General features: G+C 40.9%; 1 protein-coding gene across 6 annotated transcripts in view; it reads right to left on the bottom strand.

Annotated features, from left to right (window-relative positions):
• LOC6037796 (protein TANC2) overlaps window positions 1-20,005 on the bottom strand; it is a 141,231-nt gene that overhangs the window by 13,493 nt on the left and 107,733 nt on the right. For 5 of the 6 annotated variants that reach the window (XM_038266208.1, XM_038266209.1, XM_038266210.1 and 2 more), the window contains 2 exons: window positions 1,845-2,157; window positions 1,209-1,469 (listed from right to left, as the gene is read on the bottom strand). In XM_038266208.1, coding sequence (XP_038122136.1) covers window positions 1,209-1,469; window positions 1,845-2,157 — 574 coding nt within the window. The remainder of the gene's footprint in view (window positions 1-1,208; window positions 1,470-1,844; window positions 2,158-20,005) is intronic. The other variant, XM_038266211.1, reaches the window with a different exon arrangement.

Raw genomic sequence — 20,005 nt, 5'->3', positions numbered from 1 at the left:
TTAGTGAATTTTTGGTTGTAAATTTTGCTCGGAGACCCCTTAGATCCCATTTTCTGATGATAATTTTATCATATTCGTGTTTCTGAGACAATTTCACAATAGAAACATGCATAAAAATGTTTATTTTCATTCATTTTAACCCTTTAAAAATAAAGTTAAAAAAAATTAAGATGCTGCTTTTTTTCTGCTGTCATCAAGTATCCTTGGAAACGAACTTGAATTTCAATATATGTGAATCGAAGTTTTTTTTTAACTTTCATTTTTTAAAGGGTTAAAATGGATGAAAATGAACATTTTTATGCATGTTTCTATTGTGAAATTGTCTCAGAAACACGAATATGATAAAATTATCATCAGAAAATGGGATCTAAGGGGTCCCCGGAGCAAAAATTTACAACCAAAAAATTCACTAAAAGTAAAAGTGTCTATTTAATATGTTAAACTGCCTTACCCAAAGCGTTCTCAGTCTCAGATGGTAGTCCCAGATGTCCCCTACAAGCTGCAGGTCGAACTGAGTTGATATCTGGATGGAACACTTTTTATTTGAGTTTGAAAATTGTGCTATTTTTTCACTAAAATGCCAATAACTCCTTCAGATTCAACCAATTGGGATGCTCTACCCTGCATTTTGTTGCATTTTTTAAGCCCTTTCAGATGCATTTTGAATTTTGAAATTAAATTGAATTTTGCCCAAGTTAAAGCCTTTTTACGATTTTTGACGTTTTTGAACCTTCAAACTTTGTGTCCCGATTTGCCCCACTTTCCGTTGACCTAGAGTGCTCATATTTTGACCAGATGCTAGTTTTATATGTACAAACAACCCCTGAAAATTTCAGGCAGATTGGTGAGGTCGATGCGAGATGGGTATGCTTTGCTCGTGGACTCGCTCTTAAATAAAAACACAAGACGGGAAAATAATTGTTATCTAAGAGCATGCATCTGGTTTAAAATAGAAATTATCGTCGATGAGAAAAAACAACAGCACTACAAACACGTTCCATCAGTAGCGGTTAAATTAGTTGAAATCGACATATCTTTATGACATAAAAAATTGGAAATGCATAACAAAGACGAAACGAAATATCAACCCAAACAATCAATCCAAACAGAAAATAAAAACGAAGCCAAATAAAAATCATGTAATCCACACACACACAACAACAACAAAAAAGGCACTCAAAAGAACTCTCGGAACAAACAACCCGTGCCTGCTAATTGATTCAGTCCGGCGTTGGCCGTCGACGATTGCGCTGACCACAGGGATTTAATTTTGCCGAAAACCATCGACGCTGATGTGCCTAAGCTAAGACGATGAAATTTATGGCTATCATTAGCGTTCCGTTGTCTCTTGCTGACCGCTGACGGTGGCGAAGAAGTGGCCGCTGCCGTTGACGCTGCGGACGATGATCGCAAATTGCTGGTTCCTGCCGCCCGATGATAGGTGGCCGGATTCAATAGAGACGCTAAACCTGGGCAAAATTTTAGAGTGAATAGTTGTGCCTTTTTTTTTTTGAATGATGATGATTTTCGCGCGAAATATTCATGCAGAGACCCATGAGATGTTATCATAAATCCGCGTGATTATAGGGTAAACTTATGCTGCCGCTGATGATGATGACGGTGGAAACTCATAAAACGTGTTCTACACGAAACGTTCTGCGCGAACCCTTTGCGGCTCGTCTGTTTGGGAGCAATCAGCAAAATTGGCTATCGACGAACAAAAGCGGAGAGCGGAAATTAAAATATCAAGAGCAATTAAGCAACTTGATCTCTTAATTGCCCCCAAGGAGAAGTCGTCGTCGATCGAATCGAACCCTTTCATTCGATTTGAAATCCGAACTTACCCGATAACGTGGTGGAATTATCGGCGGCGGAATTCCCGCGCCGGTATCCGAACGGACTGCGCAGGTTCTTGGGGCTGAACAGACGCCGCCGGTTCTGCGGAGGAGTCGCGCAAGCACTGGAAATTTCACTGCTACTGTTGAGGCCACTACGCTGCGAGGGTTTCATGCCGCCGACGCCACCACCGCCAAACCCGACCGCCGGCGATATGCTGGCGTAGTGCGACGACGACTCCGACCGGCCACCGGCGGACGGACACCGGGGTGGTCGGTCCTTGAGCTTGTACATGTCCGACGACATGAGATCACTTGGTGCCTGGAAAGGAGACGAGTAAAAAAAAATGTAATGTATTAATAATTTGTTTTTAAATTTGTTATTTTTGTTATTTTTTAACGCCTTTTAATACCAATTTGCTTCAAAAAAATTAAAGAGCTGTTATTTAAATTAAAACAAAATATTTAATTCATTAAATTCCTGATAAAGCAAATTAATTTAGAGATAGTAATTTTCATTCTTAAGGTGAAATTCTTAGGTATCAAAAAAATGGCCGAAAAGGCTGCCGTTGTTTGCCCTTAATTTTTATCAATGATTTGTGTTGCTTCCTTAATCATTCCCGTTGATCGTCACTCGCTACCAGAAAATTGAACTTTGTTCCAGTATTACTGCACCTACCTTCCCCAAATTTCATCTCCAGCATAATAGTGGTACTATTTATCATTTCCACTAACTTTTGTAGCGCTATTTGGCCTAATTTTCCTGTAAACTTCCTATAGATCACAGATCACAAAATTTGAGTATCGATGTTTTCTTCTTCATCGTTTTCAGCACTATTCTTCGCACATATTTACCACTTTTATTTATCACTTAATATCGGCTTGATTATCCCACGGCTGAACTACATGTTGCATAAGACCTCACTTGTTCATGACATCTTTGCACTAATTACAGTTTTGGCTCGAAAAAGTGCGATTTTCTTCTCTAAACTGGCCAATATTTATTGCCGTCGAACTTTTCCAATCAAAACTGCCTTGGTATACAACAGTGTACAGACACAAAAGCATATCATGGTGTGAGTATTGATGATTTGGTCATGTACTTTTGAAAAGGACGAATCTGCGCAAGCGCAAAACAGGCTTTTTTGGTGATATATTCAATGTTTTGCGTGTTCATAATTAATTTTAATAAATTGTATAAGGTTTAATTTGTAGTATAAATGTTTTTCCAAAGAAAAAAGTGTGGTTTTATGACAAAAACATTTTATGAAGAGATTTTTATGACCTTTTCAAATATTACATCGACACCGCGTTGACACCGCGCAGCATTGATTTCAATTAAATAAGGTGTGACGATTTTTACTCTCCAAAACGGAACGAAAAGTTTACAACACATTAGATTTTTGTTACTTTATCTGTTTTTAATGTTGGATACAAATAAACCAACCTTATTTGTTGAGAAAATGACAAGTTATAAATTTCCTTTAAAATTATCATGCAAAATTCCGTGGAAATTCCCCTCCCGCATTTACTTTATTTATGAGATAAAATTCTGTCATACCCTCACAATCCAAATACTTGGCTGGCTCTAGTGGTTTGACGTTTAGATCCTGTCCTTCAATTCTTCAAAATGCCTCGTGTAAACAAGCAACGTCGAGCTGTTTTTTTTTTTGCATGAAGGTTAGAAAAAATCGCGAAACAACTTATCAACCGGATCAATTTGCGTGGAGAATAACATACCCCTAGAATGCCAAAGAGGAGCTTATCAGGTAGGTTGAAATCATAATCGAAGTGATTTGTTTTTACGGTACTTTTTATTCCTCCCAGCCTGAATCTCGCAAGCGAGAATGCCTTTTTCCCCTCCGCTCAAATGGCCAATTTGTTCTACAAGGTGTCACCGGCTTTGGGAGTCGCAAGCGGATCTCCTGGCCTGCGTTCCGACGGTCGGCGACCCATCGCAGGACGTCGCAGATGCAGCTTCCGGCTCGAGACCCGCAAAAGTGAACGCCACCGGTTTTGAGAGTCGCAAGCGGATCTTCTGACCTGCGTTCCGACGGACGGCGACCCATCGCACGACGTCGCAGATGCAGCTTCCTGCTCGGGACCCACAAACGTGAACGTCTACTTCGTCCCCTGCGCTAAAATGGTGCCACCGGCTTTGGAAGTCGCAAGCGGATCTCCTGGCCTGCGTTCCGATGGTCGGCGACCCATCACAGGACGTCGCAGATGCAGCTTCCGGCTCGAGACCCGCAAAAGTGAACGCCACCGGTTTTGAGAGTTGCAAGCGGATCTTCTGACCTGCGTTCCGACGAACGGCGAACAATCGCAGGACATTGCAGATGCAGCTTCCGGCTCGAGACCCGCAACGTGACCCACAAACGTGAACGCCTACTTCGTCCCCTGCGCTAAATGGTGCCACCGGCATTAAACGAAAACTTATTATACTCTCAGGGAGATTGATAACCAAAAAAATTTCTTCGATCAAAATATTTAAGCAAAAATTTTTGTGTTCAAAAAAATGTTTCATGATAACTTGGAAATCAAAAAGTGTTTCTTGCAGCTTGCAATGTTTTAAATAAACACTGTTAAAAATGGTGAAATAAAATCAACATAATGTACAAAACTTTAAAAATGTTTTATACCATGACGGGTTTTCTTACAAAAATTATCCTTTCGCAATCTTCCGGCCGTAAGTAAAAAAAAAATATCGTATTTTTTTGTATTTTTTGAAGTACTTTCGTAAAATTTATGATTTTGAACAGAGACTCATGAGACCTCATGGACTCGAATAGGACCAAAACAGTATTTTTCGGTGTGGTTTTTTACGCGTATTATCCGAGACCGGGTATAGGGGTAAGCGTGGTTGCCTCTCACCTAGTCGGCCTGGGTTCGATCCCTGTGATCCCGGTGGCATTTTTCGAGACGAGATTTTCCTGATCACGCCTTCCATCGGACGGGGAAGTAAATGTTGCCCCGGTCTAACCTAGAGGTTAGGTCGTTAGCTCAGCCCAGGTGTAGTCGTCTCCCTGGGTCCTGTCTCGGTGGAGACAACTAGTTTTGAGTAGGAATCTCGCAATCGAGAACGCCAAGGCAGTGCTTTAGCGTGAATAATATATTTATTTTATTTTTATTCATCCGCCATTTTAAAATGTGTGCCGATATCTTCTTAACACTTAAATTGTTCAATTGAATTTTTGGAAGAACACTACTGGATGAATTCATCTTTTGGGAAATGTTTACATTTATCATCAAACAAAACAAACAGAATTGTGTTTGATCTTAGTTTGTAAACATTGCTAGGATAGTGATGGTGTGTGTGACGGTTTTACCAACACAAACGTACTGCAAATGATTGATGATTTTGATGATGATTATGAAGAAGAAGAATAAGAAGAAGAAGCCCAAATATATTTTGATCCGATTTCACCTTAAGGAAATCATCAAATTGAAATGACAAATTAATAGTGATACAGTACTTGTTCGGTAACTGGGTGTTTTTTTGACAAACTGCAAAAAAAAAAATAAATAACAAACGAAAGTGACCGAAGTGTCGTTAGATCCAAAAATCAAGTTTACTAAAGGTTTCTATAAAATTTCAAATCATAATTGAAGGAAACTTGATAGTTTAGCTCTTGAAACAACATTTCACTGATTTTTTTTTGTGGTAATCGGGTAAGATTCATTTTATTGATGAAGCTTTTGCCGTTTTCATTTCGAAGATATCTTGTATGGGTAATTCTTCCCCAACGCACACGAAATCGAAAAAAAATGCCAAGACTTCGATTACCAAGATTCTTTGGTCTAAGGTGTAATGTTGGTCCCTGATACGAATCCGAGGTCCATTTTTCGATATCTCGTGTCAGTGGGGCTTTCATTGCAGGAAGGTGCTGTGTCCTATCCCTCGCCTAGACCAGACCAAAATCCATGATATAGCTGACAGACCAAATCTGTCAGACCAAGACTGTCAGACCAAAGAGCAAAAAGTAAACAATCTTTGTTTTCGACGTAGGTGCACACAAATCAACAAAAAAAAAATTTGAAAAAGATTTTATTTTTCCAATTCAATGACTGGGTTTGGACTGCAAAATTGAATGGACGTCAGAAAATGATTAAACTGTGCTGCGTCCTGTACACCGACAATTGAATTAGCAGTTAAAAGCCTTATTCTTCCACTTTAATTTTTGAACGCGTTTTCGGTTTACACCCAAAAAATCTTGAAATTATTTATACGGATTTGTGATTCCTCTCTTTCCACCATTCTATTGTTTCATTTTACTCATTTTTCAGTGACTTGTAGCTCGAAACCGCGAAAAAATAGAAATAGACTTTTGTGCAAAATTCTTGGCAAACGTCCAATTTGATAGCACACTTCCGATAAAAACGTTTCTTTTTCAAATAAAATAATTTAAAATCCATGCCATTCCCTGTTACTCAATTGTCAAAAGTCGAGAATCTTGGCATTAGAAGGAAAATTTAATGGTCAACAAAAACGATTCGAGGACCAAAATTGGCTGAACTTTTCGAAAAAAATACTTTGCACACGATTGAGTTTTATGAGTTAAAACTTTGGAAAATTGGCAAAAAAAGGTCTAAATGATCACTTTTTTTTTAACTGTGACGTAAAATATACCAAGCCTTCTCCGGTGGAATCGCTGGCGGCGGTTGGACTCGCAATCCAAAGGTCCTCAGTTCGAACCCTGGGGTGGAAGGTTCCTTGGAGTAGAAAGAGGTTTGTGTGCTCTCCCCATAAAAGCTTTCTTCTAGGTTCGAGAGACCACTAAAAACTTTTTTTGTAAAAATGGCTGGTTTGATTTTTTTATTTGTTGCTTTATAACTGATCAAAACATTGATACACCCTAAAAAGACCCATGCAAAGTTATAAAAAACATGTAATTTCAAAATGAAAATTTTGTTCTAAATGAAAAAAAAAATTACCAGACTCGAAAAGTACATTTAACTTTCTATAAAATGACTTTCCCATTTTATAAGAAGTGCACGGATTCGTGCTAAATATCACTGAAAAACGTGCCCCAGCAAAAATCCAGAAATGAAAGGGTTAGTCATGAGATATCGGAAAATGGACCTCGGATTCATGACCATTTTTTTTTTTTGGAAATCGGAGAGAGGTCAGGACTACTACTGTGTGAGTTGGCGGAGAATTACCATATCAAAAATGTTTACTGGATCTGGATACACTCAAACCCCGATGGTTTGACACCAACTGTTGTCAAACGAACGGGGTCACTTTTTAGTTTGACACCCCTTTTACACGGAGTTCACAAACACTACCAAACGTTTGTTTTGATAGTGTGCGTGAGCGCCTTGTAAAAAGTGACAGTTCGTCACTTTTTAGTTTGACTTTGACCAACCAACGGGGTACAAACTAAAAAAGTGTCAAACGAAAAAGTGACCAACCACCGGGGGTTGAGTGTATTTTAAATCAAAAAATTTAATTGTAAGATCATAGTTTCCTCGTACAGTCGTCCCACACATTCGGAACACCCACCAATTCGGAACACTTTTGAAGTTATTTGTCAATAGCAAACAAAATGCATCTTTTCTGGTGGCCCTACTATTTTTAGGACCTTTATTTTTACAATCTCTTGCTATTTCACCAGTAAAATAGTACTTTTAGAACAACAAACTGCATTTTAAGACTATTTTATTCGGAGCAGCAAAACACTGGCTCCAAATTGCCTGTTCCATACACAGTAAAAAAATGTGTAAATTTGGAAGGTGTAATTTTGGAAGGTTGAATATTACCTCTTTTATGATGTAATTTTACCTCAATTGAGACTGAAAAAGCGACATTACAACAGAAAAGTGGTAAAATTACACATTTTCAGAGGTAAAATTATACATTTTTTTCTGACATAGAAGATGTACCCCTTCCCAGGTGTAATATTACCATGATTTTTTTTTTCTGTGTAATTGTGGGATGTTTTTGTGCCTACCACGATTGTGGAACACATAAATTTAACTGATATTTTCCCAAAAAATGTTATCAGACCATTCAAAAAATATAACTTAGCAAAAGTTTCATTGGTTTCAGTGTGTGAAGTCATTATTTTGTAAAAAATGTTTATTCCTGGATTAAACCAATGTTTGTTTACATCCGTAAGAGAAAAGTGTTCCGAATTTGTGGATTTCATGGGTCATTTGCTTTGAAAATTTGAAATAAAACGTAAAACATTACAGTCGGTCAATACATCAATCGAAAGATCTCAAGAAAAGCTTTCACATGAAGGTAAAAGCAAATCATTATGTTCAATTATCGATTTGCTATGATTTTTTGAACGTTGGCTAATCTGTAAGCTGTTCCGAACATGAGGGATGACTGTACTATGACATCAACAAAAATAACATGACATCCAACGTAAACCCTCTCAGCAATCAACAAAGTGTTAATGTTGCTCAATTTCATCCACTAGATCTGCAACCGATTCCTGGCAGTGGATAACTTGCCAAAGTCACGCAAACCCCGCGATGGAGGTTTCGAAATGCGCGCGGACGCCCATGATTGAGGCAGTTAGCCTATTTTTCACGGCAGTACACACGCTGCCGGGGCACGTTTCAATCGTATAACGTGTTAAATGCTGCATCCAGCTAAGCAGCAGAAAAATTACCCTAAACCGTCCGGCGTTATACTAGTGCATGGTTTTAACCTTTAGCCATCAGGGTTAATAGCTCTGCTGGGGGTGGTGATGGCGGCGACGGCGGCGCAGATCTGTGCTAACCTGAAGCCCCACAGGATCCCATCAAACGCTCGGATTAGTAGCCAATGGCGAGTTTACTAATCATCTTGATTGCGGTAATTTGCTGGATGCTAAATAGATCTGCAAGTCGAGAGGTGCAGCAGCAGCAGCAGCAGCAGCAATAGGGTAATGTCTTACTTTAGTTGCTGGTGCCGCCGCCGGTTGTGATTAGTTTCCGTTTCTCAACGGCAGTAGGTATTAGTTGGCAAGTCGGCATTTTTGTGTTTGTTTGCCACACTCGGAGTCATTACTTTAATTTAGCTCTGAAGCAATCTAACTAACCATCTAATTAGCACTGTACCAAACCGATGCACCGCCGGTCGATTGATGTTTTCTTGTTATTTAAATTAATCGATTTATGGGAAAATTGGCTTTAATTGGTTGGATGATTTGGTATGGTAACGTCGGAAAAAGATTGATTTGAAGCTTCTCGAGGTTTGGTGAGAGGTTATTGCTCGTAAAATTGGATACTATCTTCTGCTGAAAATAAACCCGCTTAATGTCGACTGACGACGCCTTCTTCAGCCAGATTTGGACAAAAGTAAAGTCGCCTCGTCGTAATTTCTCTTCCAAAACGGGTGCAGATGAACCCCTTTGGCGCGATGCAGGACAAAAACAAGTTACCCTGACCAAATGCATTCTACTCGTCTTTTAAATACTAACTAACGAGCTCTAGAGGGAAACGGGGCATCTTTCAAAATTCATTTTTTTAGATCTGGTGAAGAATAAAAAAATAGATAGATTCTTGTTCAAACCTTAGTATTGGAATGTGACAAACGGCGTTACAAATATTTCTTATATATATTTTTTTTTGCTAATAGATTAACGCCCCAACTTACTCTATCCTCAATAAGGACCGACCTAACCGAACCGCATAAAATGGGCCTCCTCCGATTTGTGACCGTAGGGAAGGCGCATCGTTTTAACCAAAAGTCACCTTTCTCGTTTGCCAGTCACGTCCAATTTTGGCGTCGCCGTTGTCGGTCAGGGCCTGCCGGAGCAAGAAAAATTAAACCGTATTCCGGGCAGTGGCAGCAGTGGTGCTACCGTTTTGCGATATGCATTACATGCGACGTGACAGCTGATTCATGTTGGCCGTGTTTACGGAAATAAATCATTTCCAACGCGAGGGAACCGAGATGGCGAAGGAGTTTTTTTTCAGACGGGAGAGCCCAAGAAAGCGAACTTTAGCGTATGGGAAACCTATTTGCACCGGACTGGACTATATTTCAGCAAAGAACGAGATCGAGTTGAAAAGTAAAAACAAAATTCGTACATGTTTTTTTAATCTGTTGAGGTCAAAATATATATATATATATATATATATATATATATATATATATATATATATATATATATATATATATATATATATATATATATATATATATATATATATATATATATATATATATATATATATATATATATTGAATTGTTTTATGTTGGTACATTTTTGTGAGCAGTTAAAGAATTTTATTGACGAAAAAATTTTTTTTTCGTTGTTATTTAGATATTTTGAAACTAGGATTGAAAAACAACTAGACTGCTGTATAATGCATATTACAACACTTTTTTTTCTTAAAAATGTTGAATTCATGGCATGGCCTAGCCTTGCTCGTCTTTGCCCAGAGTCAAAGGAAATAAATTTCAAAAAGTATTATCGTCGGCCTAACTATTTTTTTCAGAATTAAAAAAATATGGTAAGGAAAAATCAACCAGAATTGCCAAAATGAATAAAAATTTCTGCCTAGACTCACAATCTAGAGGTCACCAGTTCGAATCCCGAGGAGGAATCTATTGATGAAATCAGAAATATGTTCAGAAATATGTTCTGATCCTGATTCTGATTGTTTTTTTTTTGCAGCAAAATTGTATACGACAGCAACTTGTATGGTCAAAACAAGTGTGAGGGTTAAGTTCTACCTATCCTGAACAAATAGTAAAGCTTTAAGTTTATCTTCAAAATTGTAATTACGTGTTTTTTGCTTGATTTTTTTAAATTAAATCACAACTCATGATTTGGTTTGATTTTAGTTTCATGCTTCGCTGACTTCGCTGAATATCGATTTCAATGTACAACAAGTTATTTTAAACACTAAATTTATATTGTTCCAAAATCAGGCTCAGCGATGGAATAATCATCGTTGTTCGGTCTGACCGAAGACTTGCCCCCACCCTTGCAACACCCGTTGACTACGCCGCTGAGCAACGCCGCAGCTGTCAACCTCACCGACAACTACAACGGCCCGCAACGAGTTTGGCCACCAACGAAGTGGAGAAAAGCTCGCCTACTGCGCACTGACTAGTCCCGATCCACCCACCGAACGATTAGCACGTGCAGCAAGAACCCATCAGAGCAGAAGCAGAAAGATAAAAAGGAAGAAGAGTTGGTGAAGTGATAGAAGGAGGAGGAAAATTAAAGAAACCTAGAAAATCAAACCCTCCCAGTGTTTTGCTACCCCGGACAAATCTTCCACCGCGAAACAGTCCACTTCCGTCAGTTCAAGAGGCCGCCGTTGGTCCGAACATAAAATGGTCCAAACGAACCGGATTCCAAGTGACTGCTTCTGCTGCTGCCCCGTGCTGACGTGTCCGATCGTGTTCGTTTCTTGAACACCGCGCGCGAGTGAAAACCAATTTCGTCGTGCGTGTGTGTGTGTGTGTGTGTCACTCGACACGAAAAAAGTGACACTTCAAAAACAGTGCAAAAGTGCACCTGTTTGGCCGGACCCAGTTCCGGAGACAATCCTGGCCTTGCCGAACCATGTTTCGGAGGTCATCCCCAGCCTTGCCGGATCCTGTTCCGGAGGCATTCCTCGCCCTGCCGGGTCCTGTCCCGGGGGTTTCCCCGTCCTTGTCGGACCGTGTTCCGGAGGCAAACCACGTCCTGCCGAATCCCGTTTCGGAGGCATCCCTCGCCCTGCCGGGTCCTGTCCCGGGGGTTTTCCCGTCCTTGTCGGACCGTGTTCCGGAGGCAAACCACGTCCTGCCGAATCCCGTTTCGGAGGCATCCCTCGCCCTGCCGGGTCCTGTCCCGGGGGTTTTCCCGTCCTTGTCGGACCGTGTTCCGGAGGCAAACCACGTCCTGCCGAATACCACTTCGGGGGCATCCCTCGCCCTGCCGGGTCCTGTCCCGGGGGCTCGCCCGGCCTTGGCGGACCGTGTTCCGGAGGCACTCCAGAATCTAGACAAGCTAGCAACGGCACTCTACCGCCGGGAAAGAGTAAGACAGCGAATCATCCAGATCCAGCGTGACTTTCGGGACCAGAAACATCCGACCCTGAAGTCAGTGACGATGACGAAGAACAAAGTGTGGTCGGAGTACCACGAATTCAACCGGTGCCACGGCGAAGTCATCATACTTGTTCCGGAAGAAGCACTCAACGAGCAAGAGGAAGTTTACTGGGTTTTCGAATCGTTGTTCAACGAGGTGGCCGTGCCAGTCGAAGAGATGCTGCTGGATATCCAGAAGACCAGTTTCAAGAAACTGGATCCCCAGGAGGTCAGGTATGAACAGTTCTCATCCGCCCCTAAGCCAAAGCCAGCGGCAACACCGAAACCAGTTCCCACTAGCGCTTCCACCCACGTAAATCCGATGGTCTTCACGACAACGCCCATCAAGTCTGATCCACGAAGCTCGACATCGCCGCATGAGGTGATACTGGTTCCAGGCCGTTACGCGCCGCCCAAGAAGTCGATTGAGGTCGATGATTCTAAGATGCCGTTACTATCAGTCGTTGGTCTAAAACCTGAACCAAACCCCGAGTCGAGTCTGATCCAGCTGAAAACCTCAGGGAAGCATATCGCTACCGAGTCCATCTGCGAGCTTGTCAGCGATTCCCGGCCAATCCTGAGCTCGGCACAACCGAGCGCAGTCGACTCCCGACCAAGGGAGGTTTTCAACATGCTCCCGATCGCGGACATCAAGTCCGACTTCCCCGAAACGACCGACTACCTCAAGAACGTTACCGCCAAAGAAGAATCAGGTCCAGTGCTGCCAGCAATCCCGTTTATCCAAGTTTCCCCTCACCACAAGGTAATTGACACTGATCCACGACGTGTCCACAGCGAGGAACCAAAGAACCATCCAGACTTCGAGCTCCAGCAAAACTGCGCCCAATCGTTGTCGTTGTCAGCCATGGCAGCGTGTAGAATACGGAGCGGAGATTCGAACCGGCATCGAGGCACCAAGTCCGTTGCAGCCAACGAAGCCAGATCGCAGAAACGTGTGGAGATAAGGCTGCCGATTGTCTCGGCGGACCTAGTGTTCGCAGAAATTCCTGAAGATGTCGCCAACAGTGCAAACTCCGAACGTGACGAAGAAGCTACCAACAGTCGTCAACGTGCGAGTTTCTGTGAAGTCCTTCAGGACAGTATCCCCGAGCAGAACCCTGAAGCTGTGCCTCTGGATCAGACGGTGGCGCTTGACCCGGACATCAACCGTTTCCATCCGGAAAGCGGTCTAAACAACCCACAAGATGAAGCCGATTCCAGCCGTGTCACGAGGGACAGCGGCTCCAAAGTGACGAAGATACCAACAAAGATGATCCCCCGGAGTAGAGGTGCACCGGTCTTCCCAGAACGCAATTCCCAAAAACGAAACGACACCAACTCAAACCCAGTGCCTAGAGTGCAGATTTCCGTCAAGAACACCCTCCACGTCCACCTAGATATCGTTCCCAAGACCAGTATTTCGTTGGTGAAGACCGTTGCGGAAAAGGACCCCCTGATGCCACCCGTGTCAAAGGCTACAGGCAAGCTCGACCTGTTCAGCACAATAGAAAAAAGCCAACCGCGAAAGTGTGGTGTCCCTCCGGCCAGATGCCAGCCACGCCAGCTATGCCAAGAATGTGCCAAGCTCCAAAACCAGACCAAGGAAGTGACCAACCAAGAGATCAACTACAATAAGGATACCGACGATTGCGCGTTGCAAGTAGGCCGTCCGTACGCGCCACCATCACGCCGCGAGCAGGTCACATACAAGCTGACTTGGATCAATCTGATCAAGCCTGGCGGAATGTGTAGGATCGCCCATTCCGAAACTGCGAGCTGCAACCCGTTTCCTGCGCTGTACCGAGAAGCGATCGGTGTCCCCAAGAAACAGTCATTCGACAACCCGGATCGAACCGACGATCTGGCACTCACCGGAGGTGCTGAAAGACCGACACCACGGAAGATCTGGCATGCTGTGGCAGTACTGCAGTTGCTCCAAGAACCTCGAGATACTTTACAGAACCAAGACAAGAAACCTGCCACCCAAAGCAGGCCCAACGATACACTGTCCGACGAAAAGGTTGCGCAGGAGTGGCTCATCAACCGAGAGTTGGTTGCAACCAAGATGCTGAACACAAGCGACCCGTACCTTGCCGAAGAAACCCTACCAGTAAATGAACGCGAAACAGAACGACAGTTAGGTGAAGCCAGAACAACAGTCAAGATCCTGAGTCGGCCCTGGGACCCGGGATCGACAAGCCACACGTCGTCTCCTATCCAGAACAAGCCGAGAAACAAGACCGAAGATCCAGAACTGCTGTTGAACCAGAGGTTCAACGGGGGGAATATGTTCGGTCTGACCGAAGACTTGCCCCCACCCTTGCAACACCCGTTGACTACGCCGCTGAGCAACGCCGCAGCTGTCAACCTCACCGACAACTACAACGGCCCGCAACGAGTTTGGCCACCAACGAAGTGGAGAAAAGCTCGCCTACTGCGCACTGACTAGTCCCGATCCACCCACCGAACGATTAGCACGTGCAGCAAGAACCCATCAGAGCAGAAGCAGAAAGATAGAAAGGAAGAATAGTTGGTGAAGTGATAGAAGGAGGAGGAAAATTAAAGAAACCTAGAAAATCAAACCCTCCCAGTGTTTTGCTACCCCGGACAAATCTTCCACCGCGAAACAGTCCACTTCCGTCAGTTCAAGAGGCCGCCGTTGGTCCGAACAATCGTCAAAAGAAAATCTTTGGATGTTCATCAAGAGAAAAAATCCGAAGGGAGCATGGCTCTCCTCTCTCGCGCACGGAAAATCTGTCAAAAGAATCTAAAAAAATCATCATCTTGATTATTCGGCGGAACATCTTTTTCACTACTACACTTGCCAGTGTAACGTCACACGTCAAAAAATGACCTGACACATTTTGTAGATGGGCAATGTGTGTAAACAAATTGAAATAAATATTTTTGAGAGGTGCTGACAAGGAAATTCACAAAAAGTCATCAGCAGATTGATTTTCTTGGAGAATTTCGGGAGCGATTTTCTTTTGCGTGATTTTACATTTTTAAATTAAGATAACTTGAGTTTAAAGGAAAATAACCCAGAGATTTCTTCAGAGTTTGTAGTTCTAGATCCAATTTGAATGCAACCTGGCACTTTAAATTTGACTTACGCTTTTTCAGTTTTTTTTATGGGCATGCCCACACACAAAACTCTCATTATTGAATTAGGCTATTTTCACAAGAACGAAAAAAAATCGTGGGCTTTTTGATACGATGCAACGGCTTCGAGATACAGCAATATTTAAATTACGAAATACAAAAATATTTAAAACACTTACGCCCGTCTTTAATGTGATTATCGAGTGTAACTGGCTCCATATATACAAAAATAGCTTATAAAGTCATGTCTCGGTTTAGCAACGCATATGGGGGATGCAAACCCGAGGCGTGATTAACCGAGGCACAGAGCTTATGGGATTTTGGCTATATGGGAGAAATTGGCTTTAATCGTACGAAAAATCATGTAAACATCAAAAAATTATAGTGTTTTGAAATCGGGATGATGTCAGCTATCCATTAAAATTATTATTTCATGAAAATTTTCACAAAAATACGTATTTTTTTGTATTTCGAAAATGCATTTTTTTTTCTCTAAAGAAACCAAAAATATATTGTTATTGCAATATGGGTATCGAATGATCAGGTTTTTTAAAATACATTTTGGATATAATAACAACATTTTTAGAAAATACTCAAAATTTTCACAAAACTACGTCTTTTTGAAAAAACTCCAAATTTAAATTTTTACAATATGGGTATCAAACGATCGGGATTTTTTCATACATTTCGAATGTAATATCAATTTTTTTTGAAAACACTCCAAATTTTCACAAAACTACGTATTTTCTAAAAAAATACTCAAAATTTTCGTTTTTACGATGTGGGTGTCGAATGATGGGGATTTTTCATATATTTCGAATGTAATAACAATATTTTTTGAAAATACTCAAAATTTTCACAAAACTACGTATTTTCGAAAAAATACTAAAAATTTCCGTTTTTACAATGTGGGTATCAAACGGTCGGGTTTTTTTCATACATTTCGAAAGTTATTAAAAAAATGAAAATACTCAAAATTTTCACAAAACTACGTATTTTTGAAAAAAATGATTTGGTTATTTGATACCCATATTGTAAAAACTGAAATTTTGAAAAGTTTTACAAAAATACGCAGTTTTGTGAAAATTTTGAGCATTTTCAAAAAAATATTATTATTACATTCGAAATGTATGAAAAAATCCCGATCGTTTGATACCCACATTGTAAAAACGGAAATTTTGAGTATTTTATTCGAAAAAACGTAGTTTTGTGAAAATTTGAGTATTTTCTAAAAATGTTGTTATTACATTCGAAATGTATGAAAAAATCTCGATCGTTTAATACCCATATTATAAAAATTGAAATTTTGAGTATTTTATTCGAAAATACGTAGTTTTGTGAAAATTTTGAGTATTTTCTAAAAATGTTGTTATTAAATTCGAAATGTATGAAAAAAACCCGATCGTTTGATACCCATATTGTGAAAATTGAAATTTTGAGTATTCTTTTCAAAAAAACGCAGTTTTGTGAAAATTTGGAGTATTTTCTAAAAAAAATGTTATTATATCCGAAATGTATCAAAAAACCTGATCATTTGACACCTATATTCCAATAACAATATATTTTTGGATTTTTTCGAGAAAAAAATGCATTTTCAAAATACTGGAAAAATACGTATTTCTGTGAAAATTTTCATGAAATAATAATTTTAATGGATAACTGACATCATCCCGATTCCAAAACACTATAATTTATTGATGTTTGCATGATTTTTCATACGATTAAAGCCAATGTCTCCCATATAGCCAAAAACCCATAAGCTCTGTGCTTCAGTTAAGCACTGGGCCGTGCTTAACCGAGGCAGCTGAACGGTGCAAAACCGGGGCAGTGCAAAACCGAGGCGTGCAGAATCGAAGCATTTTAGGCAAATTGTACCTAAAAAATTCTTGTTTTGGGCCGGAATTGCTCTTCAGTTAAATTTACTGAAATCTGCACTACTGAAATTTTCAGTAAATAAAAACTTGCTGAAATTTCAGCTAACTTTGACAGCTGCATACAAATGTAAACTAAATTGAACTAATTACTTTTCTAAAAATCATTAAAACATGTTAACGTCGATTCCATATTGTGATCCAGATGTGGACGTTTTCGTATGTTGTCTAAATTGTCAGACTAAACCTAAAAATTTAAACACTAAATTATTTGCTCTATCATCATTGTAATTCAAGTTAAACATTGCCAAACTAGATTCGTATACCCCATAATATAAATTCATATCCAACAGTCAATACCCAGGGGTTACTGAATCGAATCGGCTAATCGTGACCTTGCAGCGCGAAGAATTCCATCCCCTCGGATAGGATAGGCCGACGCCGCCACAATGTCTAATGACCTATGGCACACTACTGGTGCCCAACGCCGATCTTGTCGTTGTCCAAATGTGTTGCAATTTGCAAATTGTTGTGAAAATACAGCTCCCAGCTCGATTGTGGGCGCGAATGCGTCAAGCTACAATTTTGGTTGCAATGAACACCTCTAATATCCCTAGATCAACGACTGTACGGGAGACGCCGGCGATGTTGCGTAATGTTCCTGAGGTGCTAGAAATCGATCGAACAATGGCATGTTTTCAGGTCGTTTACTACCGAGTGAGCGAGCTACAGCTACAGCACGGCTGCATTCGAAATTCGCACCGCGAACGCATGCAAATGATACAGAAGCGCCCAAATGATCGCAGCTGCAAAAGGTGTGAAGTGGCCCTTGTCTGGGACTTACCGATTTCGGTCACACGGTTTGGAACAATGTTCTCGCGGTGTTGAACCAAAGATATTCCCATTCAATCTTTCAAGCCAAGCGCCAAATCATTCGCGAATCCTTTCACTATACACACCAACCGTTTAACCCATAAATAGTACAAATCTTAAACGGTGCAGCGTATCGCGTCTCTGCGATGGTAGTTTTGTGTACACATAACTTTTAATCATTGCGGCTGCATTTGGCTTGATTGATGTGACACTTTGGCTTGGCCTGGCGCGAACGCTTTGAGCTTTGGGCTGACAGCCATCATCGAGTACGACGGATGGTGCGGACAGGTAGGTCGCATCGAGAGGTTCCCCTCCGTTGAGGAATGACGCTTGATTGATGCAGCCAGATCAAACGGTCGCACCTGATTTAGCATGAAATCTCCATTTTTGTGCATATCTGACCGGCAGCGCGCGAGATTTGTGATCGTGTTCGGCTTCGGCGACAACGGGGACGACATTGAAAGGGTAATTAAATTTAATGCGTTTATATATTGCCTTTGAAATTATGCATTTTAGACCGTGTGTGTGTGTGTTTGTGCCAACACCTGAGAAAATGACACACTTTTGCCCCGAGTGAGCAATTAGTGGTAACGATTGGAACAATTTAGCTGATTTATCGGAAAATCTCGTTGAACAAATTTGAGAGCGGCGGTCAAGAAAGACATGGGTCTTGGCTAGTGAAACAAATTGAATGTTGTTCAGGAACGGGAATTATGTTAAATGGGGTTCGCCTTCCTCTTTGTGACAAATCTATACAATTGTTCGAAAATTTGATATTCAAGACCCACCTTCAAAAATAAAATCTCAGAGGTAAAGTTTGGAAAAAAATACAATTTTAAGAATCTTATGTTATATTTTAAATTATACTTTTGAAACAATTCATTCCAAATTAAAAATTGGTCCAATGGTCAATATTATTTGAGGTATCGGCATTATAATACTTCGTCGTGGTCGTGCTATCTTGGTGCAAGTTGATTTTTGACCAAATTGAGCTAAGAACACAATTTTGTGCAGCTCCCAATGCCTCACATATACAGATCCTCAAAATTCGATTTTAATCCTGAGATATTCAACAAAACCCCGAAAAACTCCGTGCATTGTTGTAATTTTTTATAGTAAGAAGTTTCGACCTGATCGTGCTATCTTGACACACCTTGAAAATTGTTGCTAGTGTGACAACTGGCCAAAGGGAATTTAGTCAGAAGCAGTTTGACACACACGTATACATTCTTGAATATAACTCGGGACAATGCACAGAATGGTCAGCCAAGCAAACAAAAGTTTGTTTTTAGCATGTTTTTAGCATCTAAAAAAACAAATAAATCGACTCGACAGTCGAGAATAGAATGTGTTATATTTTATGTTATGCAACTTGCTAAAATGCCCAAGCAAGAATGGCAAATTTTACAAAATTAGTCCAAATTGAAAAAATAAAAAAAATGTTGGCAAAACCGATGTTTTACCAATCGGAGCCCATAATTGAATTTTAATTAACTAATCCTTGGAATGTAATTTAAACAGTATTTGTATAGGCATTTGTAAATTTAAAAAGGTCATTCTCAGAAGTTTAAAATTATTAAAACATTATTATTCTTTACAGTCAATGCACTAAACAGAAGTCGTTTTGGCAAAATACTGGGTCACTTTCTAAGTCGAATTTTTCTGCTAGAACACTCTAGAACCAAGGCTCGTTCTCGTATTCAGGTCGTTTCCTCCTCAAGCAGTTAACCTGGTTAACCAGAACACAAACTCTCGATACTAGACCAGCTGCCGCGCCAATCGTGCCATTATTTTAAATTAAAATATTTGCAACTTGCCCTAACTAATGTGCGCTACCGCGAGTACGCGCGCGCGCCCGCCCGTCATTATGCAATGTTAGATTAACCGTCATTGTGCAATGGAATCCCCCCCCCCCCTCCCAGAGTCTGCCATTCAGTCATTCAGTCCGTCAGACCCGCGTCAAAGCGGCAGTCAACAAGCCGTGTAATTTGCATTGCAATCATGCTTTAGGGACACCACCATCAGATCGGCCGCCGCGTTGCCACCTTGAAGACACACTCTTCGACTGTCGACTGGATCAAGAGACTTCAACATCTCGCGCGACGAACCTTTGGCTTTTTTGTGTGTATGTGTGTGTGTGCTACAGCAGCAGCTGGTCCACGCAAGAAAGTGTGGCGAAAAGTGTCAATTAATGGTTAAACGCGTCAATATTTCATGTTCAAACACGGTAATAATTGTGGTGTTGTGTGTCTATTTTTGTGACAAAAAGACACGATTCAATTAGTTTTGCAGC

The sequence above is a fragment of the Culex quinquefasciatus genome, chromosome 3 (genome assembly GCF_015732765.1).
Source record: "Culex quinquefasciatus strain JHB chromosome 3, VPISU_Cqui_1.0_pri_paternal, whole genome shotgun sequence".
In the NCBI taxonomy this organism is placed as follows: domain Eukaryota; kingdom Metazoa; phylum Arthropoda; class Insecta; order Diptera; family Culicidae; genus Culex; species Culex quinquefasciatus.
Note: the sequence above shows the minus strand (reverse complement) of the source record. Positions and strands in the feature narration are given on the sequence as shown.